This window comes from Calliopsis andreniformis, chromosome 10 (assembly GCF_051401765.1).
Source record: "Calliopsis andreniformis isolate RMS-2024a chromosome 10, iyCalAndr_principal, whole genome shotgun sequence".
Classification (NCBI taxonomy): Eukaryota; Metazoa; Arthropoda; class Insecta; order Hymenoptera; family Andrenidae; genus Calliopsis; species Calliopsis andreniformis.
In genome coordinates, this window is record NC_135071.1 from 16453341 (window position 1) to 16474573 (window position 21233).

General features: G+C 31.0%; 4 protein-coding genes across 8 annotated transcripts; 1 reads left to right on the plus strand and 3 right to left on the minus strand.

Annotated features, from left to right (window-relative positions):
* Positions 1-1675: 1675 nt before the first annotated feature.
* Mxt (Eukaryotic translation initiation factor mextil) lies at positions 1676-8924 on the minus strand. 4 transcript variants are annotated; one of them, XM_076387347.1, is made up of 11 exons: positions 8837-8924; positions 7304-7422; positions 7092-7232; positions 6817-6986; positions 6551-6746; positions 6214-6285; positions 5272-5332; positions 4905-5190; positions 4572-4824; positions 4376-4497; positions 1682-2932 (listed from the first exon to the last, which is right to left on the minus strand). In XM_076387347.1, exons 2-11 carry the CDS (start codon positions 7410-7412, stop codon positions 2828-2830), a joined length of 1515 nt encoding a protein of 504 aa, XP_076243462.1. In that variant the 5' UTR covers positions 7413-7422; positions 8837-8924; the 3' UTR covers positions 1682-2827. The 4 variants fall into 4 exon arrangements, with proteins under 4 accessions (XP_076243465.1, XP_076243462.1, XP_076243464.1 ...); XM_076387349.1 differs by lacking the exon at positions 8837-8924 and adding an exon at positions 8301-8437; XM_076387348.1 differs by lacking the exon at positions 8837-8924 and adding an exon at positions 7859-8188.
* Positions 8826-18738, plus strand: Tm9sf4 (transmembrane 9 superfamily protein member 4). Its single transcript, XM_076387344.1, has 11 exons — positions 8826-8891; positions 14307-14485; positions 14914-15161; positions 15229-15375; positions 15441-15596; positions 15831-16105; positions 16185-16403; positions 16483-16640; positions 16703-16962; positions 17047-17230; positions 17312-18738. The coding sequence occupies exons 2-11, from the start codon at positions 14483-14485 to the stop codon at positions 17549-17551; spliced, it is 1890 nt and encodes a 629-aa protein (XP_076243459.1). The 5' UTR covers positions 8826-8891; positions 14307-14482; the 3' UTR covers positions 17552-18738.
* LOC143184817 (neuroguidin) lies at positions 9560-14073 on the minus strand. Of its 2 annotated transcripts, none has more exons than XM_076387301.1 (4): positions 13585-14073; positions 12432-12969; positions 12020-12370; positions 9560-11937 (listed from the first exon to the last, which is right to left on the minus strand). In XM_076387301.1, exons 1-4 carry the CDS (start codon positions 13591-13593, stop codon positions 11912-11914), a joined length of 924 nt encoding a protein of 307 aa, XP_076243416.1. In that variant the 5' UTR covers positions 13594-14073; the 3' UTR covers positions 9560-11911. The 2 variants fall into 2 exon arrangements, with proteins under 2 accessions (XP_076243416.1, XP_076243415.1); XM_076387300.1 differs by lacking the exon at positions 13585-14073 and adding an exon at positions 13063-13571.
* A 13-nt stretch (positions 18739-18751) lies between the features above and the next one.
* On the minus strand, positions 18752-21028 carry Pgap5 (Per1-like protein PGAP5). Its single transcript, XM_076387351.1, has 9 exons — positions 20460-21028; positions 20241-20386; positions 20085-20155; positions 19875-20015; positions 19643-19810; positions 19479-19564; positions 19292-19414; positions 19073-19213; positions 18752-18987 (listed from the first exon to the last, which is right to left on the minus strand). The coding sequence occupies exons 1-9, from the start codon at positions 20571-20573 to the stop codon at positions 18826-18828; spliced, it is 1152 nt and encodes a 383-aa protein (XP_076243466.1). The 5' UTR covers positions 20574-21028; the 3' UTR covers positions 18752-18825.
* Positions 21029-21233: the final 205 nt, after the last annotated feature.

A 21233-nucleotide genomic window follows, 5' to 3' on the forward strand; every position in this document is an offset into this window, starting at 1 on the left:
ATATTTCTGACAATTATATTTGTCCGTGTCTCTGAATTCATTGTCATAGATTGCTCGTCGCTGAGAAAATATTCCTATGACTCTATGTTGTACGAATAAATATACACGATTATTTACAACTATAATTATATATAGATATATACATATATATATATATATATTTAAGGAAACTACAATGATAAAATTATACAAATGTATAATTGGAATGGTGGTTCTTTATAATCCCTATTTTATTGAATTAATTTTACGTTAGTTCATTTTATTTAAAAGTGTACAGCACGTATATGTGCATTTTGAGAAATAAGGTAACATTATTGAAGACCACTATTCTTACGAAACTGCCAATCATTGTACGATTGATCGTATAACTTAATAGTCTGTTATACTACAGAACCAGTTTCTCTAATTAACTATAAGTTCTGTAACGCTTTAAAGGTGTCGTCGGTAATTTGCAGTGGACGAGGTTTTCAATTGAAACCTTCTGACTTAATTAATTATACAAATAATGATATTTATATAACACTCTAATCATACACTTTAATTGTATTTCTTTTGTAGACAATTTATAATTATGAACACATTTTTGCAGGTGAAACTGGTACTGCTTTTAGACTAAATTAATTTATACGATGTTAAAGTAGACTGAATTTAAACTACATACATCATGCATATGCGTACGTCGCGCATCGTTCTCGATTTATGTATTGAAATCATTTGCAATATAGGTATTAGTAATTAATTGTCATAACAGATTGTAATAAGATGCAATCAATAAGTAGGCCTTTGATATCAAGTGTTTTATGCACATAATATCAGATGATATAACATTTTTAACTTTTACAAGAAGTGAAGAATAAAAACGCAATTGATATTTAGTACAATGAAGTCTGCACAAATTGAGGGCGCATGTAATATTTCTGACATTACCATTTCTATAAAGTACTGGAATAATAAAACTTATAGTTCTGGATGATCGGTTGTCATTTATACGTATATATCAGTTTTAAAAATTCAATTATCGGTGGATAAAGCCAAATTCAATGCATATTTATGAAAACACGAATCTCACTTTATTTGAAATAGTTTTATTTGAATTCCAAGGACGAAAAAAAGTATAACCGGACGAGATTCTTATTTTTATTTGTTTATTATTAAAGATCAAAGTACAATAATATAACATATTACTGCAGTTAGTTGATAATAGAAATAAATTACTAATAATTTAATCAATATAATCGTGTAAATTTGTAATAAATATTAAACGATGTAAAAACTTACAAACATAACGTCCCATATGCGTGCAGTATAATTTAGTCAAAATTAAATAGATATATATTAAACATTTTTCTTCTACAGATGTTTCAAGCCAGAAAACAAAACCATGTGAACACAAGACTGTTCGAAAGAGTTCAAACAATAAATAAAAAATTTATATCGCAGAATAAAAAGATTATAATAGCGCAGATAAATAATGAATAAGAAATTGTAAAAATACAATTTGCGAGTTGTTATGTTCTGGCTAATGAAACAATTTTCCATAAATAATACAAGCTTGATTAAGAACAGAGAAATAACAGTGTAATAAAAAAATACCTCGTTTAAATAGAATTTTGTATCTAAAAAAAGACTGATAAAACCACAACTATGAATTAATCATATTATTAGAAAAGATGTTTTTAAAATATTTGTGTGACATCAAAAATTAATGCTCCACAATAATTAAAAAAATTAATCCTTTCGTATAATTAATATTATATACTGCATATAGCACCATTGTTTTTTTAGTGTATAAAATATAAAATCTTCAGATTTTATGAAATTTTGTTTCTTTTGGTTATTATGTCACAGCAGAGTAATTACCAACATGGTATTTCCTACTTTAAATAGGTAGACTAGACTATTCTAAATCACTGTTCGTTTCATTATTCTGTTATGTCTGTTACGCATAACAAAACAATTGTTATACATGAAAAGATGCATTTCTTGAATGTTCATAAACATTACACACTAAAAAGAACAAAATTTTACTTTATATATAAAACAAATTTCCATTCATTTGTTAGCATAAGCATTGTTACTTTTTCCCAAATAAGAACTTTTTTTTTTCTTCCCCTCGTTCAAATTATACATCTACAATTTGTTTAATTTATATTAAAAATCGCCCATAAAAAAATATTTTCTTCTGAAAATATCTTAATCTTGTAGAATTTTCCACAATTAAATTTTAGTGAGTATTATAATTTGGTCAGTAGACAGTAGTAGTACTATACTGTAAGAATTGCGTATTGTCTTTCATGAGTGTTTAAATGAATTGTAATTCTAAAATTGTAAAGTAATTTTTTACGAAATATGAAACGATACGTATCTTTTTCGGTGTGCTACATATCGTGTCTATAGTCAGAATATTCATTGCAGCTCGAGCAGCTGATTAAATAAAATTAGATAGCAAAGTACGACAAACTCGACGAATTTGTTGCATACAAGGGTATTACAAACAGCATAAATGCTCAAGAAATATTACAATTATCTTGAAAAAAAATTTCGATTTAAACACGCATAAATTTATATAAATATTATCTCAACACGTATATTAGCCACTTTGTATTGCTATAATTGAATTGAGCAATACACGGTCTTTTGCTTACCGATCGTTACATCTGTATATCAGTGAGCGTATGTATATTGCGTTTTTGTTCATTTATGAACAATAGTATACTGATTTCTTTTCTTTCGAAAATTTATCACAATACATCGAGATAAAAAACGATGTAAATATTGCTATTAATACATACGATTTCACGACGACTGAAACATTCATTTCTCAATTTCATTCTGGATCAGTTTCTCCCTCTCCGATAGGCAATACTGTAATAAGATCGGCAGCTGCTACTTTAGCTTTATATGCCTCCGGTTCGAACCAGCGAATCGGTGCCTGTTAAACGTAAAAGTATTGTTAATTGTCATAATTGATAACAACGTTAACATGTAGTTGAAAATGTGACTTCTACTTTACCTGGGTGTGTTGTTACAAGCAGCATGCTTTAAATTTGTAAAGCAAATGTTAAATAGTTTAGGTAAATGCATGCCCTTTTAATTTAGCAACACAAACATATTTGATTTAGTTCTTTTTTTAAATGAAACAAAGATTACCTCACGATTCAATCTAACACTTATACTACACGATCTTTAAAAATACAATCAGTAAAAATGTTTTATTGTTTTTGAAATTTCATAAAAGTATTGTACAATAATATCCATCACACTATAAATTATCTTTAATCTCTTATTCCGTGTATAAAATGTTAATACTTTCTGTCCTATAATACGAAGTAAAATTAACAAAAATTACAAGAACGAACGTCCACTACAATTTCATTTAATAATAAACTATGTAATTCTCAAACGGAGTTATAAATATATGTTAAATATAAAAAAACAAGAAATATCTATAGGAACATGAAAATCATACTTTTTATAACAAACATAATACATCCTCTCGTTTGGTTTTAGTCTACATTGTCGGTTATATCTCTATTTAATAAAGAAATATACTATATAGTAGTCTTTTAAATAACATAAACTGGAAAAACACATTTAAAATCAGTTCCTTGTACCTTATTAAGTGATACAATGTAATATGAAACTCTAGCGTAATTATAGCGAAACAGATGTACTAATACTATGTATGTTGCTAATGTATTAATATATGTATGAATGATATATACACTATATTAATATAAGCATTGTTACTGTGTATTAGTACAATCTCGAGACAAGTTGTTTCTTAAATATAAAATTATTAATCACTAAAAGTCTTAGATAACAAATTCTCTATATAATACTGATAACGCAAAAAGTTTTGGTAAGTAATATCACGTAATATATGGTAGTAACATAAAATCTTTGGTTTAAGTACATGTGTCTCGCATATGAATCGATTACTACATGCGCCTTGATGAACATGCCACTTAGAACGTCAAGTTTATGCTCTAACATTTTTAAAGAAGAACAATTCAAAATTCGAATTGAATCTTCTTCATCAAAACTAAGAATTATTAAATAACTGTCATTTCATCACAGTTATTCCTTATTTAAAAAGAACTTTTACTTGATCATATCATAGTATCGTTCTTTCCTGCGCTATTATTGCGATCAATATTCTAATACGAATATTATAGAGATATAACAAAGAAAAATGTAACGGTCATTTTAGCGTCAGCGCATTCCAGCATAAGTGAACAACTTCAAAATATAGTTAAATTCAATGCGAATATCATTACTTTCGAAGCATTAAACATGTGTAATCTTATGGAAAAGATTAGTAGATAACACTGTTGCACATCAGGTGATTAGCATTGGTATCACATTGATGTACCTTGCGAACAATGTTGGGACACTCCTTTTGAATACGAGCCCAATCCGCGGGCGGTCGCTTGGCATAAGGGCCTGTTGAACACAGCATTAAAAACTCGTAAGTGAGTTCTCTAATTTCTGGAACTAGAAAAATGTTCATTTAAGTACCACATGGAGTACTAACAAAATTTCTAAGAAATATCGTCTTAAACAATCACCTTCTTGAGCCGAAGGATTTGTTTCAGAAATTATACGGGGTTTATAAATTTCTTCGCTTTCTGAAGTTGCAGTACTATCCATATTCAGTTCTCGGCTTATCTCATTAGTGGTATTCGGAGTTAATGGTGTTTTCTGCGAGTTAGGAGTCGAGACCGAATAAGGTGGTTCTTCTTCGAAATTGAAATATTCTATACCACTTGTAAAGTTCTCGCAATCACCCAAAAAATATTCGTCTAGGACCAACTTGGCAGTCTGTTGTACATAGCAAGTTACATTAAAATATGTTGAGGTAATGATAAAGCTGATGTTTTTCAAATTATCAGGATTATTACCCTGACAAGATCCAAATTGCATCCTGTGATCTTTAGGGATTGGTTACCAACTGTAACCGTGTATTTATATTCGCCTATACTGGCGTCGTTGGTGGAGAAGCTGTGGAGGAGCGAACGCGCGCGAGAGTTTTGCTGTTGATGCTGCAGTCGATTACTTTCGTCTGATGCACTGCTGTTTAATGAGGAACTAGATCCACCCATAGCTCCTTTCTCTCCTCCACCTTGCTCCAATCTCACCGGCGATGCATTTCGTTGAATCGTATCTTTTATTAAATCCTTCGCGTAACTGTTACAATAAGGTTTCAGAAGTATATTATATACTGTGCATATTATTCAACTTAAAAGATACAAGCGAAATTGAACTTACTGTATCTTGTCCTCGGAAGTGCCCGTGATTTGGACAAGTCGTTCTTTGGCTCCAGGGTTTACTATGGAAAAAGAATTATTTTAAGCTCATATATTTTACAGTATTATTGAAGTATCAAACACTTGTTATGATCAAAATTTATTTCATAATTTGTCTACATTATGGTTAATGTATGACATAGTGGTGCAGAATTAAATCTTAATAAAAATGAAGTAAGTAGACTATTCAAACACTCAGAAATCAATTATTCGTGAATTAAAACATTGACACGAAGTTTAATAATAATTATATACAAGTTTTTCTGGGAAAGGAAAGTCATATAGTCCTTAAATGCATAATTGTAAGCAATTAGAAGCAGTAAAAACAATCGTACTAGTCATGTAAAATGCTGCTTATGACGTTTTATACTTATATAAATATGATTGAATAAGCTGCAAACATAATGCATGATGTAATAATGATAATAGTATAACATTAATAAAAATAATACCGTAACAAAAATATGTGTGAGTAATCAAACTTTCAAAGCTCTCTTAAAATATTTCCAGTTTTATATACAGTATAACTTATTCGTCAATGAACAAAGCAACATTAAAGAAAAGTTTCATGCAGATTAAAAAAAACAGCGTCTTTAAAATGATTCTTCCTAATCAACCACTCTATCTTTATTTTATGAGTAAAAAAATTGAAAATAATATACGCATATGTATAAAATTTGGTAAAATATTTTCATTCGTGTATTCTTCTGCTTTATTCTATAAAAAAAACATTGTTAAGATTACAACAGAAACAAAAAATTTCAGTTTTAATTACTTCACAAAATTAACACTTTTTGTGACAAGAGTATTAGAATATATAACAGATATTTAAAAAAATATATAATTAGTGTTTTGTAATGCATGAACATGATGCTATCAAGCCGTCTGCAAATTTTTTGTTTACCTCGCTGGAAGGAGATGATTGTCTGGCTGAGCTCTTCAATCATATGAACCCGCCGCCCTTTTATTCCCATCACTGTATTTTTGTGCAAATGATTTAGAAGTAGAAACTTAATACTTACTACTTACAATAGTTGTGAAAAACGACATACACAATATACATGATAAGAGCATATTGAAGAACGTAACAAAAAATATTGTGCATAATAACTTAAAATCAAAATAAATTATTAAAAGCCAAAAAATAAATCATCTTTTACATTTTACAATGTTTTACATATATTTTTCTGCTATTGTATAAATATTCTTAAACGAAAGTATGAACATTAAGTTATTCTTACCTTTGCCAGAATCACTGTTACGTATAACAACTTCATCTTTGCAGTAATTTTTCCCAGGAATGCGTGTGGGTTTGACAAATTTGCCGCTATTTTTTATGACTTCGCCTGGCCCTAAGATTGGTGCTGTAGTGGGTGATGTCATTGATGCCAAAGGAGATGATAATGCATTGGTAGGTGTGTCAGGAATTGCTTCTGCCTGTTAATATTATTAAAAAATCTTCATAAAACATTTGAATTATATTATAAAATGAATTAACTGAACGTACATTATCCAAATGCGATAATTTCTGTGTATAGTACACATCCATAGAATCTGTGTGACGCCATTGTTTAGCTCTTAACTCTATAAGTTCCAGCAGGTGAACCCTAGTCGTCATATCTAATTTTTCGTCCTGACTTCCATTCCTGATCGCCACAAAAGCTCTATCTAGCTGATCTATGTACCGTGATTGTTAAAAGAAAAACTCAAAACATTAATATTTCAATTTATTCATAAATATGCTATGAAGATTAAAATAATACTCATTGCTCAATACAATACCTTTATAAATAGCTTCTAATTGATGAGCCCAAAGTTTCAAGTGATTACACATAGTAACCACATTCATTTGTAGCGTTCGTTCATGGAAGCCATTGGTTAGTTGCAGCGCAACGTTGTCGATTAAGGACACAACGTCCTCCACTGTTAAAAACATGATATTATAAAGCAACAAATTGTGGAGATAAGAATCAAAGTAGAAAAGTAAAAATTACTAGTCGTAATCCGCCCATCGACGGTCGAGTGGCGTTGATTCAGTTTAAGTGGCCGAGGTTTTTCGACTTTCTTGATTGTTCGAGCCCTGTTCAGTTGCGTTGCGGCCATCTTTTATAATCTTGAAACATAAAGAAGAATATTTTAGTAAACAATATTAAACATTAAATATAATTCAATTAATAATTATCATAGGATAAAAGCTTTAATTTTATATATTTTTTAAGAAGCACTATTAGACATAATTTAAATAATATATATTCCAAAAAGTTTATTTTCATACAACTTAATTCTTGTTAAATATGTGCTAAATTATGGTTGAATCAATATTTTGAAAAGTGCTTTTCCTTTAACTCTACTCTTTCGAAGATTGTAAATGATGAGAAGTTTATGCAAACACTAGAGATAAGCTCAAACATACAAGCAGTTCGTTATGAAGAACTGGTTCAAATTAGAGGACAAGTTAATAATCAGTCTATTCATTCCCTTGACTGTTTATATTCATCAGACACATACAATGTTTACCACTGACTGCACTGATTTAAATTTCTCCTTACCTAAACCCTTGATTATTACCTACAGAACTAAAAGTTTTACAATATTTTGGCACAATACAAAAGAATCTATGATCATACAATAAAACTTTAAATCCAAATTCTCTGACACATCAATTATCAAACTTTGAACTTAAAGCAACTGAAACTCTCCAAGAACAGCGTGAAATAATCACAGGAAACTCATGCGACTTTCTAACGTGAAACTCTCTCGATCTCATTTAAACGAAGTTTACAAACAGTGCATTTTCTCCCTTCACCCAAACAAATTTCTTTCGCACGAAATTCTTTGATCACTCCGAAGAGAGCACTCTTCTCCGAACTCTCGGTGTGCAGTTCTGCGCCGCGGGTGATTTAAAAATAACTACGGAAAAGAGGGTGGTTCGCGAGGAACATAACGATGGTAGTCGCGAGGGAAATAAAGGCTGAAGACGCAATACGCTACCGTGAATATTCGCAATGTTCGTTACGCTCGCCGAGGAAGAAGCGAAGCGTACGTGTCTTTACGCTAGTAGGTTATTTTACTATACTCTACGTAGCGATAAAAATAATTTATGCGGTATCCATGCGAGCGTCTTTGGCACTTTCGACATCTTATACGGAACGTTGGAGTAAGAAGGGAAACTTGCGTGGAACAAAGACAGATAGTAAGCAAAAGAAAGGAGGAAACAAGAGTGGGGAGTAGGAAGGGTGAAAGAATAGAAGGTACAAAAGGGGAAGAAAAAAGAATGTAGGATTGGAAAGCATTGGAGATTGAACGAGCAACGAGGCTTATACCTCGTGTATATTAAATTAAGGGAGAGCAATGTCTGCTAAACTAAGAAATAATATGTACGTATAGCGCTGACACGAAGTCCAAAATTGTAGGCGATATAAGATGTCATGTTTGGAAAACCCTATCCCTCCCAGCGTTTCAGGTATATTACCGCGCACGATGGATATTATCCGCAGTTCTGTTTTTATTGTCGGAGTGTAACTTACCACCACGTCGACCGTGCCACGGACCAACGACAGGCAGACCATCCGAGAGAAATCGGTAAGATATGTCGTTGACATACGCCGCGAAGGTATACTCGAGTGCCTTGAATTTAAAACGAGGCGCCAACGTAGTATTTAAAAGTCACTAGCAGAACTTTAAATCCAAGTTCGAGTCATAATGTGTATTTTGAATTTTAAATATATTTAAAGTGATAAGGGATTAATGAAGAATCGGCTGATTATTGACATTGAAAACATTTTATTCAGTCAGTAAGAAGCATTCTACATGATGATGATGATCATGATGATGATGACGATGACAATGTAATAATAATCATAATAATCATTATAATAATAATAATAATAATAATAAAAATAGTAATAATATTAATAATCGTTCATAATAACCGTTCGTAATATACAGGTAAAATCTCTCTCTCATTCTCTCTCTCTCCCTCACTTGCTTTCTCTCTTTCGCTCTTTCGTACGCGTTGAATTGTCATAGTACATAAATGATAGAAAATTCATCAATAAAGGAAACATTACATTCTTCGTACTATGAATGTAGTCAATAAATCATTCTTATCTTGTTTTGCTGCAAAGATATCTTGTTACTCCATTTAATTTGGTATTCGGCAGCGTTGTTGGATTTGAAAGGACTACTTTAAACTCGCTGGCCACAGTGACGTTTACATATTTTGTGCTTTCTTTGTACATTGTTATAAGACTTCCGCCTGCCGAGCAGGTTGAAAGATAACAAATCCTAGACGTATCTCTCCGTAAGGCATAATATGTTCCATTATATCTTGCAACAGAATAGTAGTAGTCGTAGTATATCAATAGTAAATGTATAAATAAACATTGTCACAGCAATGTAAACGTAACTGACGCAGTTCCATTATTGTAAATCCATATTTCTATTGATTTGAGGTAGTGTATTCTCAATGTAATCCTATTACTTTGCTGCTATATGTTGTGTGCGGATATGTGTCTCGTATGAATATGTCTCACACCCATACACTTTTACTATAAGTCCAAAATATGCAAAATATGTTAGGAAAACTTTGTACTCAACAAACAGATGCGATCATAAGCGTGTAAAATCTTTCAGATCGTATTCTCAGTGATAATTCTATTTGTTGCAAACAACATGATATTTCTCTCTTACGAGTATTTATAAACAGTTCAGAATGTGTATATATATATGTATATATATAAACGAAGAAATATGTTACTATGTATATATGTATATATAAATATACACACAGACACACTCACACGCAAATCAGTATTTTGGACTTACAGTTACCTCAGTTGTAAGTGTGCTTCAAAAATTATCATCTATGTATAAAGTATGAGAAAACTAAATGTCGGGCAAATTTTGAAATCTTGTTCTAATTTTGCGTCAATTATTTTATACATGTCGTGTGTTAAACGAGCATGGAACTTCGTAAAAGTGCCTTGACATTACAATCGTGTCAAAATCTTCCCGTTATTCAGTATTCCAACTTCATTACCAAATACGACAAGGCTGCTGACATTAGGCTTGCTAGCACTTGTAAATAATGCCCAGCAATTGTGCTATTCCGTTAGTTTCTTTAACTATTATTTCATGAATAATTTATCACATTTTAATCGTCTTCACAGATTGAAAAAGAGGGGGCACATGTAACATTATGCATTACCAAGTTGGCTCAATCTATGAACACTTTTGTAAAAAATATAATATCTATGGATGGTTGAGCCCTTGGTTAGCACATGCGAATTAGTATTTTTGAAGGTAATGGCGGATCACTTCTGCAGGAACCGAGAATGGATATAAATATCCACGTTATGATCTGTATTAAGTGCGTTCAACGTTGCTCTTCCTTCGTCTTAAAAGGAAATATGATATTTGGGTTCAAAAAGATACCCAAAGCTACATCTCACATTTAAAAAATGGAACCTATTTAAGCGCAAGAGACGGACATTTCCTGCAATTTGATTGTACAAACTTGTTTATTCTATTGCAGAAGTGATTTTCGCTCTAGTCTTCGTATATAAGTTTTTACTCCAATATCACACATACCCCCTCCCTAAGAAACTAAGCACAGTAAACTTAAATCGTACTTGAGAAATTGACATCAATTTTGAATTTTGACACATTCGTGTTATCCTTATATTACCTTTAATATAAGTTTAACGACTTAACCAAATGCAAATTTAAAACAACAAATACAATGCCTAAACACATAAAAAAAAGAAACTTAACATAAAATATGACTCACATCGAGATATAATAGCCTCAACAGTTCACCAGGGGAAAACACAAACGAAATATACATATAATAGTAAAACTATTAACTACTTCACTACTCTAAAATAGCGAGAAAATCCTAAGACATGCGATATCGCACGATGAACATTATTTCTTAGAAGTTGCAGAATGTTTGCAATTTCTAGAATCATTTCTCTTATTAAAGTCTGAATTTTCTAATGCTTGCACTGAATGTCTTGTGATTTTTACGCTTATGTAACAATTAATTCAATATCATCCCTCCTGCTATGTTACCGGTTTTATCTTCTATAGCTGGAGAATATCTCAAAATAAAGCAGAAATATTTCCTGCTTTCAACTTTTACGTTTAACTTACAATTTTAGATCTTGGAGCCGAAACCCATTATTTGATTAATTCTGTGTCATGGTTACACGTAATTTTTTTTATAAGTTAAGCTCGTATGTACCTTGACATTATTCTTCACATATTGGAATATTGTTTCTTGCAATTTATGGAATATTTCAACTCCATAGATAAAAATTGATTTCAGACAACAATTAAAGATTAAAATCATTATTAACTATAATTATCAATTACACGACCATTAGTATGTCTTATGTAGTAATAAATTACCATCGTGCTATTTTACTTCACCGTCGATTGCCTTTTATTACTAGATGTTATGAGTTATTTAGCTTAACTTATTAACGAGTATTAATGGCATCTGCTTTTGTCAAGAAAAATCGAAGTAAAATTTATCTGCATTTTACCTTAATCGTTAATGCGCTGTATTCAATCTTTCAAATTTTTATAATGCTGATTTAGTGATGCCGTTTTTTCTTGAAACCTACAAAAATTCGGTAAATCGTATTATACATATTAATCTTTAACAAAGTTGAAAAAACGTTTAAGAGACTCAACGAGCTTACTTTTCTTAGCCTTCCCCTTCTTTTGAGTTTTTCTTTTCTTAGCAGACACAGTAGATGATTCCCCGAAAGATGTAATTTCTTCTCCAAGTGTGCCAAGAGTTGTCATTTGACGACGTCTGTGTTTGTCTTGTTTAGTGACTGGCAAACGTGTCATGTAAGTTTCTTCATATTCAATCTTCCGCTTGTTTTCACGACCCAAGATTTGCTGTTTTTCACTTAGACCATGTGTGTCTTCAACAGGCGCGTCTAAATATTCCTCCTTTAACTCCCTTAAAACAGCGCCAGACACTGCGCGCCTGCGAGCTCTTTCTCCTGCTTTACGCATTTTCTCTGCAACTGTTTCATCTCCATCTACAAACATAATAAAAATTTTAGTTTAGATTTTACTATAATACTATTGAAAAATACTGACCGTAATGTACTGCAGCAAGTTTTGGAGGTACATAAGTATTAGATTTTCTTGATTGTGTTGATTTTAATCCCTCTCCTTCGCCATCCAAATCATTATCTGATTCTTCATCGTTGCTATCAATCTTGGCAATTAGTGCATCAGGATTTGCTTTATAATTAGTCGGATCATCAGTATTAGTAGTACCAGTTACAGCAGTCTTAACAAGCTTATCTATTTGATATTTAAGTTTGTGATCTATTGGTCGGATTTTCTCTAGGACAGTCCTGATTTCGATCAAACGATCAATCGACGGGTCACCTTCTATACGTTCCCCCGAACATTTTCTTAGGACTACATAAGTCAAATTAATCAGATAAGAAAGTAACATATGATATTTCATCTCTAAAAAACTAAGACCCTTGTCTGTAGAAATCTCCCCGTTTTTTACACGGACCAGCATGTTATCTACAAGTTGATTGACTTGTAGGACATTGGCATTCATCTCCCCAAGCAGGCGAAATGCTTGTGGGAGATCCCTTTGTTCCATCTCATCGATTGCCTGAAAATACAATTCAATATAATTAGAAACAAACAAACATTCTATATAAGATTTATAATAGACACATTTATTGCTAAAAAATGTATTATATACCCTCATTTTTGTCATAGTTTGATTAAGAAACACGAAATATTTATGAAAAAACGATTCGCGATAGTTTCTTCATTCATAAAACGCGAAAACTTTTGCTTCACACTGATCGAAGTAATATTTCACCTCCCTCAATATTCCTACATCACCTTACACGGTATTTGACACAAGTCCGGCACATAAAAATTATTCAATATTTTATTTATTTCAATATTAACCGCGTTCCATTTCAAAAAATTGAAAAACGCGTTGAATTCCGTTCGTAAAACTGAACCGTAACCAATGTTTTTGTACGAGTCTCGCGTAAAAATTTGTGAAAGGACTTAATTTCAAGAAAAATGTCGGATCCGCGGATGTACGGGAAAAAAGCGCAATAATCTGCTGCCATCTTTCCTATTTACTAATGGATGACAGCAGAAAAAAAACAATCAAAAATTCCCAATAGACCCGATGGAAAAATGCACTGATTTCGCGCGATTCCCGTGGAAAATCACCGATATAATATGCTCAAAAGTTTCCACTCACCTGTACCATTGTTCTGAAATAAAAATTAACCGAATAGACGCATATCTAAATAACGTAACTTGTAATTAAACGAGTCCCCACGTGGGACGATATTTTCCTTTTCGGGGGTATATTTTTTCGCTCGGAAAAGCCTAATCAAAACAGTTACTCTTATGCGGTAAAAATGTTTCGACTTTTCATAAAAAATACCCTTCAAAATCTGTGGAGACAGTCATTTTAATGCACCTTGAATTTTTAACGAATTTATTGTATTCAGAAACTAAGGATTAAATAACATTTCACGATTATAAAAGACACACTTCCTTTTCATTTAGAGAGATAAAAAATTGCGGGAATTTTAAGGATAAATGAGATCACCGAAACTTTTTATACCTTATTCAATATCTCGAACAATGTGTGAAAAACTTGAGGTACTTTTTTTGCGATTAAGTCAATCGTCAAATGCAATTCAAACATGAGTTTCTGTTTGAATATTGTAAAGAAGTTATAGTGTATAAGTCGTATTAAAAAAGGATGAATAGGAAAAAGAGGGGAAAGGAAAGAAAGAGTTTTCTTTCATTTTTAGGAAAAGTAGAACACATTACTAAAGTGAGACCACTTATTTTGTAGTTACCTTGTTTCTACTGTAATGTGAATTGAAAAAAAGGAAAACACATGCGATTATATTGTGTTTGATTGTGGTGTGTACACGTACACAAGTTTACCTAGGATTTATCTCCTAGGGAATTTTATAAAGAATTGGTTTAACGTTGCTTCACTGGCACATGTTTCGTTACGACCTTCGGGTTGAAGTAAATTTCATTTTTGACGGGAACAGAGTGGGAAGTTTGCGACTAGTAATCAAGAATAAAATAAGAGGTACGGCGTGGCGCGCCTTTGACAAAGATAATATCGTAGAATGGTGAGTATTATTGCTTGCTATTCGGTGCTGAAAAGCATACGAAACGAAAAATTGCAGTATTAAGAGTTATAGTGAACTGACGTGGCGTTTCTCTTTCGTTATAATAATTTCTTAAGTTCACGACGGGTGTATTCATAAAGTACATTTTCATTAGTTCTTGACAGAACTTCATAATATTCTTTATTACTGCGACGATAAAAGTACTTCGAATTGTATCGTCCTTGTCTTTAATAATTGTTTAAAATATGTACATAGGTGGACCGCATTTTTGTTTTATATAATCAGCGGATATTGTTTACAAATTTTTATCGGTTTGTAAAGAAAAATAAGTACTAGTGTATGTTTACTATAATTACTTAGATGCTATAAAAAGTATTAATTGCTAGAGTACCCAGATATATGTTGTATATTACTATTTCTTGTAACAGGGAAGATTAAGAAGTAGCGCTATACTGGTTATAATATCTTTATTAATCGAAACAAATGGCTTCTATGTGCCTGGTGTTGCTCCCGTGGAGTTTAAAAAGGGGCAAAAAATTGATGTCAAAGCTGTTAAAATGACCAGCACTCATACACAGTTACCATACGAATACTATTCTATTCCATTTTGTAGGCCAAAAAATGGAACCTTTATTTATAAATCTGAAAATTTAGGGGAGGTATTACGTGGTGATAGGTAAGATTTATTAAGCATTTTGATTTATTTTCTTATTAAGAAAGTAACATGATTTGTAATTATACAGAATTGTTAATACTCCATATGAGGTACTAATGGCAGAGGATATTAAGTGCAGACTATTGTGTCATGGACCAACTACTCGTATGACATGGAATGAGGAAGAATCTCAGCGTGTTATAGAACGTATTCAACATGATTATACTGTGCACCTGTAAGAAAATTAGAAACTTTAACATTTATTAAACATGCCTTTATGATTTTATTTGTTTCTCCTAGGTTAATCGATAATTTACCAGCTGCTACAAAAAAGGTCCACAAAGATACGAATAATGTAATTGTGTATCATGGATATCGTTTGGGTGGAATTGTGAATAATCAATTTTACATCAATAATTATCTTAAATTAAAATTAAGTTACCATAAATATGGAGAGTTAGTATTAATTGAATTTTACTTTCAAGTGGCATTAGTAGCCTATACTATCTAGATGAAATTTGATGAATTTTATTGGGATACTGCTGTGATTTCATATTTTATATTTATTATTTCTCTTATGATCAAGTTTCATCTTGTTCGCCACTGGTGTTACTCCGAAAAAGAAATCAGTAACTGTTCTAGTACATCTACAAAGGGCATACCACACGATAATTATTTTTTTATTTGTAGAAATCAATTTAGAGTAGTTGGGTTTGAGGTTGAAGCACGATCAGTTGATGTAAGTCAACTAAAGTTTGATGGAAATACTTGTATAATGCCTACACACACAAATCCTCAATTTGTCAATCCTAAAGGAACAGAGCTTTTATTCCTATATTCTGTGGATTGGAAGCAATCTGATGTAAGTTGGGCCAGCAGATGGGACATATACTTAGGGATGAGTGATGTTGAAATTCATTGGTTTTCAATCATCAATTCTCTTATTGTAGTCGTTTTTCTTTCTGGTAAATATACTATACTCCTTCCTTTTACATTTTCTTCGTATTCAATATTATATAGACAATCTTTAATAAAAATATGCAGGAATTCTAACAATGATTATGGTTCGAACTCTCAGAAGGGATATTGCTCGTTATAATGCTGGAGAAAGCGACAGTTTAGCAGGGTTAGATGAGACAATTGAAGAAACTGGTTGGAAATTAGTTCACGGAGATGTGTTTCGACCTCCGCCAAATACCCGATTATTTGCTGCTGTAATCGGGAGTGGAATACAAATATTCTTTATGGCTTTAATAACAATATGTAAGGTCTTATTTTTTTTTATACACAGACTTCTTGCCTTTGTTTGTAGTCTTATATTACTCATTCATACATTTTTTAGTCTTTGCCATGTTGGGTATGCTTTCTCCTGCCAGTAGAGGAGCCCTTGGTACTTGCGCGATATTTTTATACGTATTTTCTGGTTTAATTGCTGGATACTTTTCTGCACGCCTTTATAAAACAATGCGTGGTCGAAAATGGAGAAGAACAGCATTATTGGTAAGACAAAATTAAATAGATGTTTAAAGTAAAAATTGTGTCATATTTATATATGATTGCAGACAGCGACACTCTATCCTGGTATAGTGTTTACCACTTGTTTCTTCCTAAATTTCTTTATATGGGGAAAGCATAGTTCTGGCGCAGTACCATTCACAACAATGTTAGCGTTGTTATGTCTTTGGTTTGGCATATCGCTTCCTCTTGTGTATCTCGGATATTTCTTTGGATATCGCAAGCAACCTTTTACACATCCTGTTAGGACAAATCAAATTCCTAGACAAGTTCCTGATCAGTTGTGGTACATGAATCCAGTACTGTGGTAAGTTCATGCAGCCTGAGTTATTTAGAAAATTTGAAACACTAATTTTTGGCAACAAATTAAACAAGTACAATAATTTTGCAGTACATTAATGGCTGGAATCCTTCCATTTGGCGCTGTATTCATAGAATTATTTTTCATTTTGACTGCATTATGGGAAAATCAATTTTACTACCTGTTTGGGTTTCTGTTTCTCGTCTTTTGTATTCTCGTTATTTCTTGCTCTCAAATATCCATAGTTATGGTATACTTCCAGTTATGTGGAGAAGTGAGTATTATGAATTTATTATTCTATGCAGTTATTCTATAGCAAACATATATATATAATATATCTTTTGTGTACTATTAGGATTACAGGTGGTGGTGGAGAAGTTTTATTGTTAGCGGAGGATCAGCTGTATATGTTTTAGCCTACTCTGTCTTTTATTTTATGACAAAATTAGAAATAACAGAACTAATTCCAACACTTTTGTATTTTGGCTACACAGCATTAATGGTGCTCACGTTCTGGTTATTAACAGGTACAATAGGCTTCTTTGCGGCTTATGCGTTTATTCGAAAAATATATGCCGCGGTAAAAATAGACTAGTCAAAATGATCATTGATTAAGTTCAATGACAAAGAGTAACACTTTTTTAAACTTACAAAGAATATTTAATTATTTTTAAATTAAATGTATAAAACCAAAATAGTACAATAGTTTCCTTTCATTCTTTGTAAATTGATTTAGCTTTGATTATAAATGAGTAGTACACCTGCCAAATATTATTCCTAAATATTGTCAAATTACAAATTATTTTACACAAGGGAGGACGTGTAAACATTAAAAAATTCTTTAATTTTTTCATTACACTTCAATTAAATCGTGAAAGAATATTTCGTTATTATTGAAGTACTTATAATCTATAAATTCATAGAATGGAGTGCTACTCAAATGATTCAATAAAAAATATATACATACATATTGAGGATATATATGTATATGTATATAAATTTAAGCATAAACGTACATACATATATAAATGAAAAAAAATTATTGAAAGTTTCATTGACTATGTTAATAGTACTTTGTAATACATAAAGAATATAAGTTAAAATTTAATAAATGTACTATTAATAGTAGTCAATGTGGAATACTGTAACTCATAATATTAGTTCGTATTATCATTTGTTTTATTGCGATAAAACAACATTTTGCAAGTTATATCTGCAAAAGATTGTTAATACATATACATGCATTAAATGCGTTATACGGTGTAAGATTAATTATATAAAATTTATGTATTTACTTATATTTGTACGAGTCTGAATGTAAAGTTTATTCCTTAGTATTCTATCGTATAAAATACTTATCATTTATGCTTAAATTATTTTTGGCACATTTATAAAGATCTGCATATTCGATTACACAGATATGTTTAGTGAATACGTATGTTGTATTATTTTGTTGGGTTTTGAACATTCACATTAATCCATCAACAGTGTTTACAATGAATAATACATAATACAATTTTTATACATCTTACAATGATAATTTATGTCACTTACATTTATGATTTTCAAAGATCTTGTAGTCTTCTTATTGTATGTATTTTTTATCACTAGAATGATAGAAAAACAGCAGCGTGCGAGAATAGTACAGAAATGTCAACAATTTTATATTACATAATTATATTAATCTTTGTTAATAAGTGACACGAGTATTTTATACTATAAATAGTGTAAATAATACATAAGTTATACTTTTAAAGACATATAATATAAATTTTTCAACAACTTAAAACTCGTATTCTCAAATGGCACTTTATTTTTATAACTGCATTCACTTGAACCTCTTGAATATAGGAAAAAGGAAATACGTCTTTAGTGAAATTTTAGTAAGTAATGTCGAAATTGTCTTGGTCTACACTTTATAACGAAGTATATAAAGATAATTGTTGCACTAATAATATAAATTTTTATCTCTGTAGATTCCACAGGCATGTAACATTTTGATACGGAATAATTATTGGGAGTAAAAACACCCTAAAACATCAGCATTTTAAAGCATACACTTAATAATAAAAATACAAAATTTTGTGAAACAATTTTAATAGATTTTTTAACTTACTAGTAAAAGTGAAGGATTATTTTTATTCCGCCAACTGAATGACGGTATTGTAAATTCAAGTATGTTCTCTCTATGTATTTTTCTACAGCCATGATGAGTATGACCATCAATAATCAGTCTTGGATTCAATATATCTAACAGCTGTAAGATAATTATGAACATTTACAAGTTCAATGATTAATGACAATGCATTGTATATTCATTATTTTATGTCCATACTTGTTCAGATGCTTCCTTTGATAAACATTCCCATCTTTCTCTAAATTTTACATTTTTTATTTCGTCTGGCGCTTGATCCAGCTCATTGCAAATTTCATCAGATTCGCGATACATTGGATAATGCTACAATTAAAATTAAATCATTATACAATTAATTTTTTTCATTGAAACACAACTATTTACTTACTTGCAAAACAATAGGTTTACTATATCTTGAAATTATATTATCTTTACTGCACTGATTTCCCATGTTTTTTGCACATTTCAAATGTCCTACAACAAATTTTATTTTCTTACATTCAGACTCTAATTTCAATCACCTTTTATTTTTCAAAGAAAAATTGAACTTGCTTGCAATTTTATTTAGTGCAATTTCAGTAGGACGACATAGAAAACATCCATCTCCTTCTAAGGCCATACTATTGATTAACACAAAGTGATTTCCTCTTATACTAACTCTTTTCACGCTTGGTGCTTTCAGACCATTTATAAATCGTTGATTTAAAAATGGTGTAATTGCTAAAGAAATTTTTTGTATTAGAAATACAATTTAATTAGAAAGGAATACAGTATTTTACAGTACCATAGTGAAATCCAATATCATGATTTCCAGCGACAACATAAAGATGGGTATTTTTAGGAACTGAAAACATTGAATGAAATCTTTCTAGGTATTTCTCAAATTCTGTAGAACTACTCCACTGTCCTTCATCAAATAAATCACCTGTTATAATAATTGTAACTTATTATAATGAATCATTTTTAAATGTTTATAATAAACATTACTACAAACCTAATATAAAAATTATGTCTGGTTTGTGAAGTGTGATCATAGTTTGGAATGCTCTGTACATTTGCCATTCTCTGCAAAATAGAGGAATTATTTTAAATAGAAAAAATTATTCATTATACACACATTATATTAGAATCTAAAATATATAATATAAACCTCCTCAGTTTGTCAAACCAATGTCCATTTCTGGATCCCAATAAATGAGTATCCGCTATGAACATTGCGTGTACAGGAGTTTCATCTGGTTGTGGTTCAGGAACTGTTACGTCAACTTTTTTAGGATCCAAAGCAGGCCATGAGCACTACGCAAAAAGTTATACAAATTTCATAAAGCGTATACATTCATAAGAATTTTTTAATCTTAATATAATTTACCTGAATGAGCACAAAATAATATAGTAAATATTCACAATATATAAATACACATAATAAAGCTATAGCAGCTTCAGTTATATACTTTTTATACGAATAAGGTCTCGTGTCTAACATTTTATAAGGTTTTGAATAATTTTAAAGGTAAGATACAACATGACTTTTATTCATATCATTATAGAATACTGACAATCTCTCTCACACTACATAATATATTACATTTATCACAGAAAAACAGTATTTTAAATATACAATAGAAGTGTCTTAAATAATGACAAGTCGCCTAATGTTTAGTTAACATATTTACACCTTGATCAGCGACATCTATAAATAAATACAATGGGCGTGAATGATTACCGATCAGTAGGAACCTTGGGTATACCTATGGTGGATAAGTATAGTGATCCTTCATACTTGGTAACGTAGGGAACGACACGAAAATAGTAACGAGCTTTCAGAGCTTTTACAAAAATATATTGATATAAACTCTTTAGAACTTTCTTAACAATTTCTATTTCCATTTTCACCAAATGTATTATCACTAAATTGAGAAATTAATAGAATAAAGAATATCCAAAGAATACGTCAAAGCTACAGTGAAACGTATGTTTACTATTCGCAACATCTTAGAAAGGGAAAGGAGTCAACGACCTAGCTTCGGTTCCTCGCTTGACAGAGCATCTGATCTGGGAATACTTTCCACCATGAAGACATAACAATTGAAATTATTTTTACACAGCAATAAAAGTTGCGCAAGAACTAAATAAGGTAAGAAAA

Excerpts from the sequence above, each read along its gene's own strand:
- Mxt (XM_076387347.1), bottom strand. The coding sequence starts at position 7,412 with ATGGCCGCAACGCAACTGAACAGGGCTCGAACAATCAAGAAAGTCGAA. Across the intron at positions 7,233-7,303 it reads CGATGGGCGGATTACGACTA|TGGAGGACGTTGTGTCCTTA; the intron begins GTAATTTTTACT and ends TGTTTTTAACAG. Across the intron at positions 2,933-4,375 it reads GTCCCAACATTGTTCGCAAG|GCACCGATTCGCTGGTTCGA; the intron begins GTACATCAATGT and ends TACGTTTAACAG.
- Pgap5 (XM_076387351.1), bottom strand. The coding sequence starts at position 20,573 with ATGTTAGACACGAGACCTTATTCGTATAAAAAGTATATAACTGAAGCT. Across the intron at positions 20,387-20,459 it reads ATTATTTTGTGCTCATTCAG|TGCTCATGGCCTGCTTTGGA; the intron begins GTAAATTATATT and ends CTTTTTGCGTAG. Across the intron at positions 19,811-19,874 it reads TGATATTGGATTTCACTATG|CAATTACACCATTTTTAAAT; the intron begins GTACTGTAAAAT and ends AAATTTCTTTAG.
- LOC143184817 (XM_076387300.1), bottom strand. Across the intron at positions 12,371-12,431 it reads ACTTGCTGCAGTACATTACG|ATGGAGATGAAACAGTTGCA; the intron begins GTCAGTATTTTT and ends TTATGTTTGTAG. Across the intron at positions 11,938-12,019 it reads GAAGGGGAAGGCTAAGAAAA|GTTTCAAGAAAAAACGGCAT; the intron begins GTAAGCTCGTTG and ends GAATTTTTGTAG.
- Tm9sf4 (XM_076387344.1), top strand. Across the intron at positions 15,376-15,440 it reads CATGATTATACTGTGCACCT|GTTAATCGATAATTTACCAG; the intron begins GTAAGAAAATTA and ends TGTTTCTCCTAG. Across the intron at positions 16,106-16,184 it reads TGTAGTCGTTTTTCTTTCTG|GAATTCTAACAATGATTATG; the intron begins GTAAATATACTA and ends AAAAATATGCAG.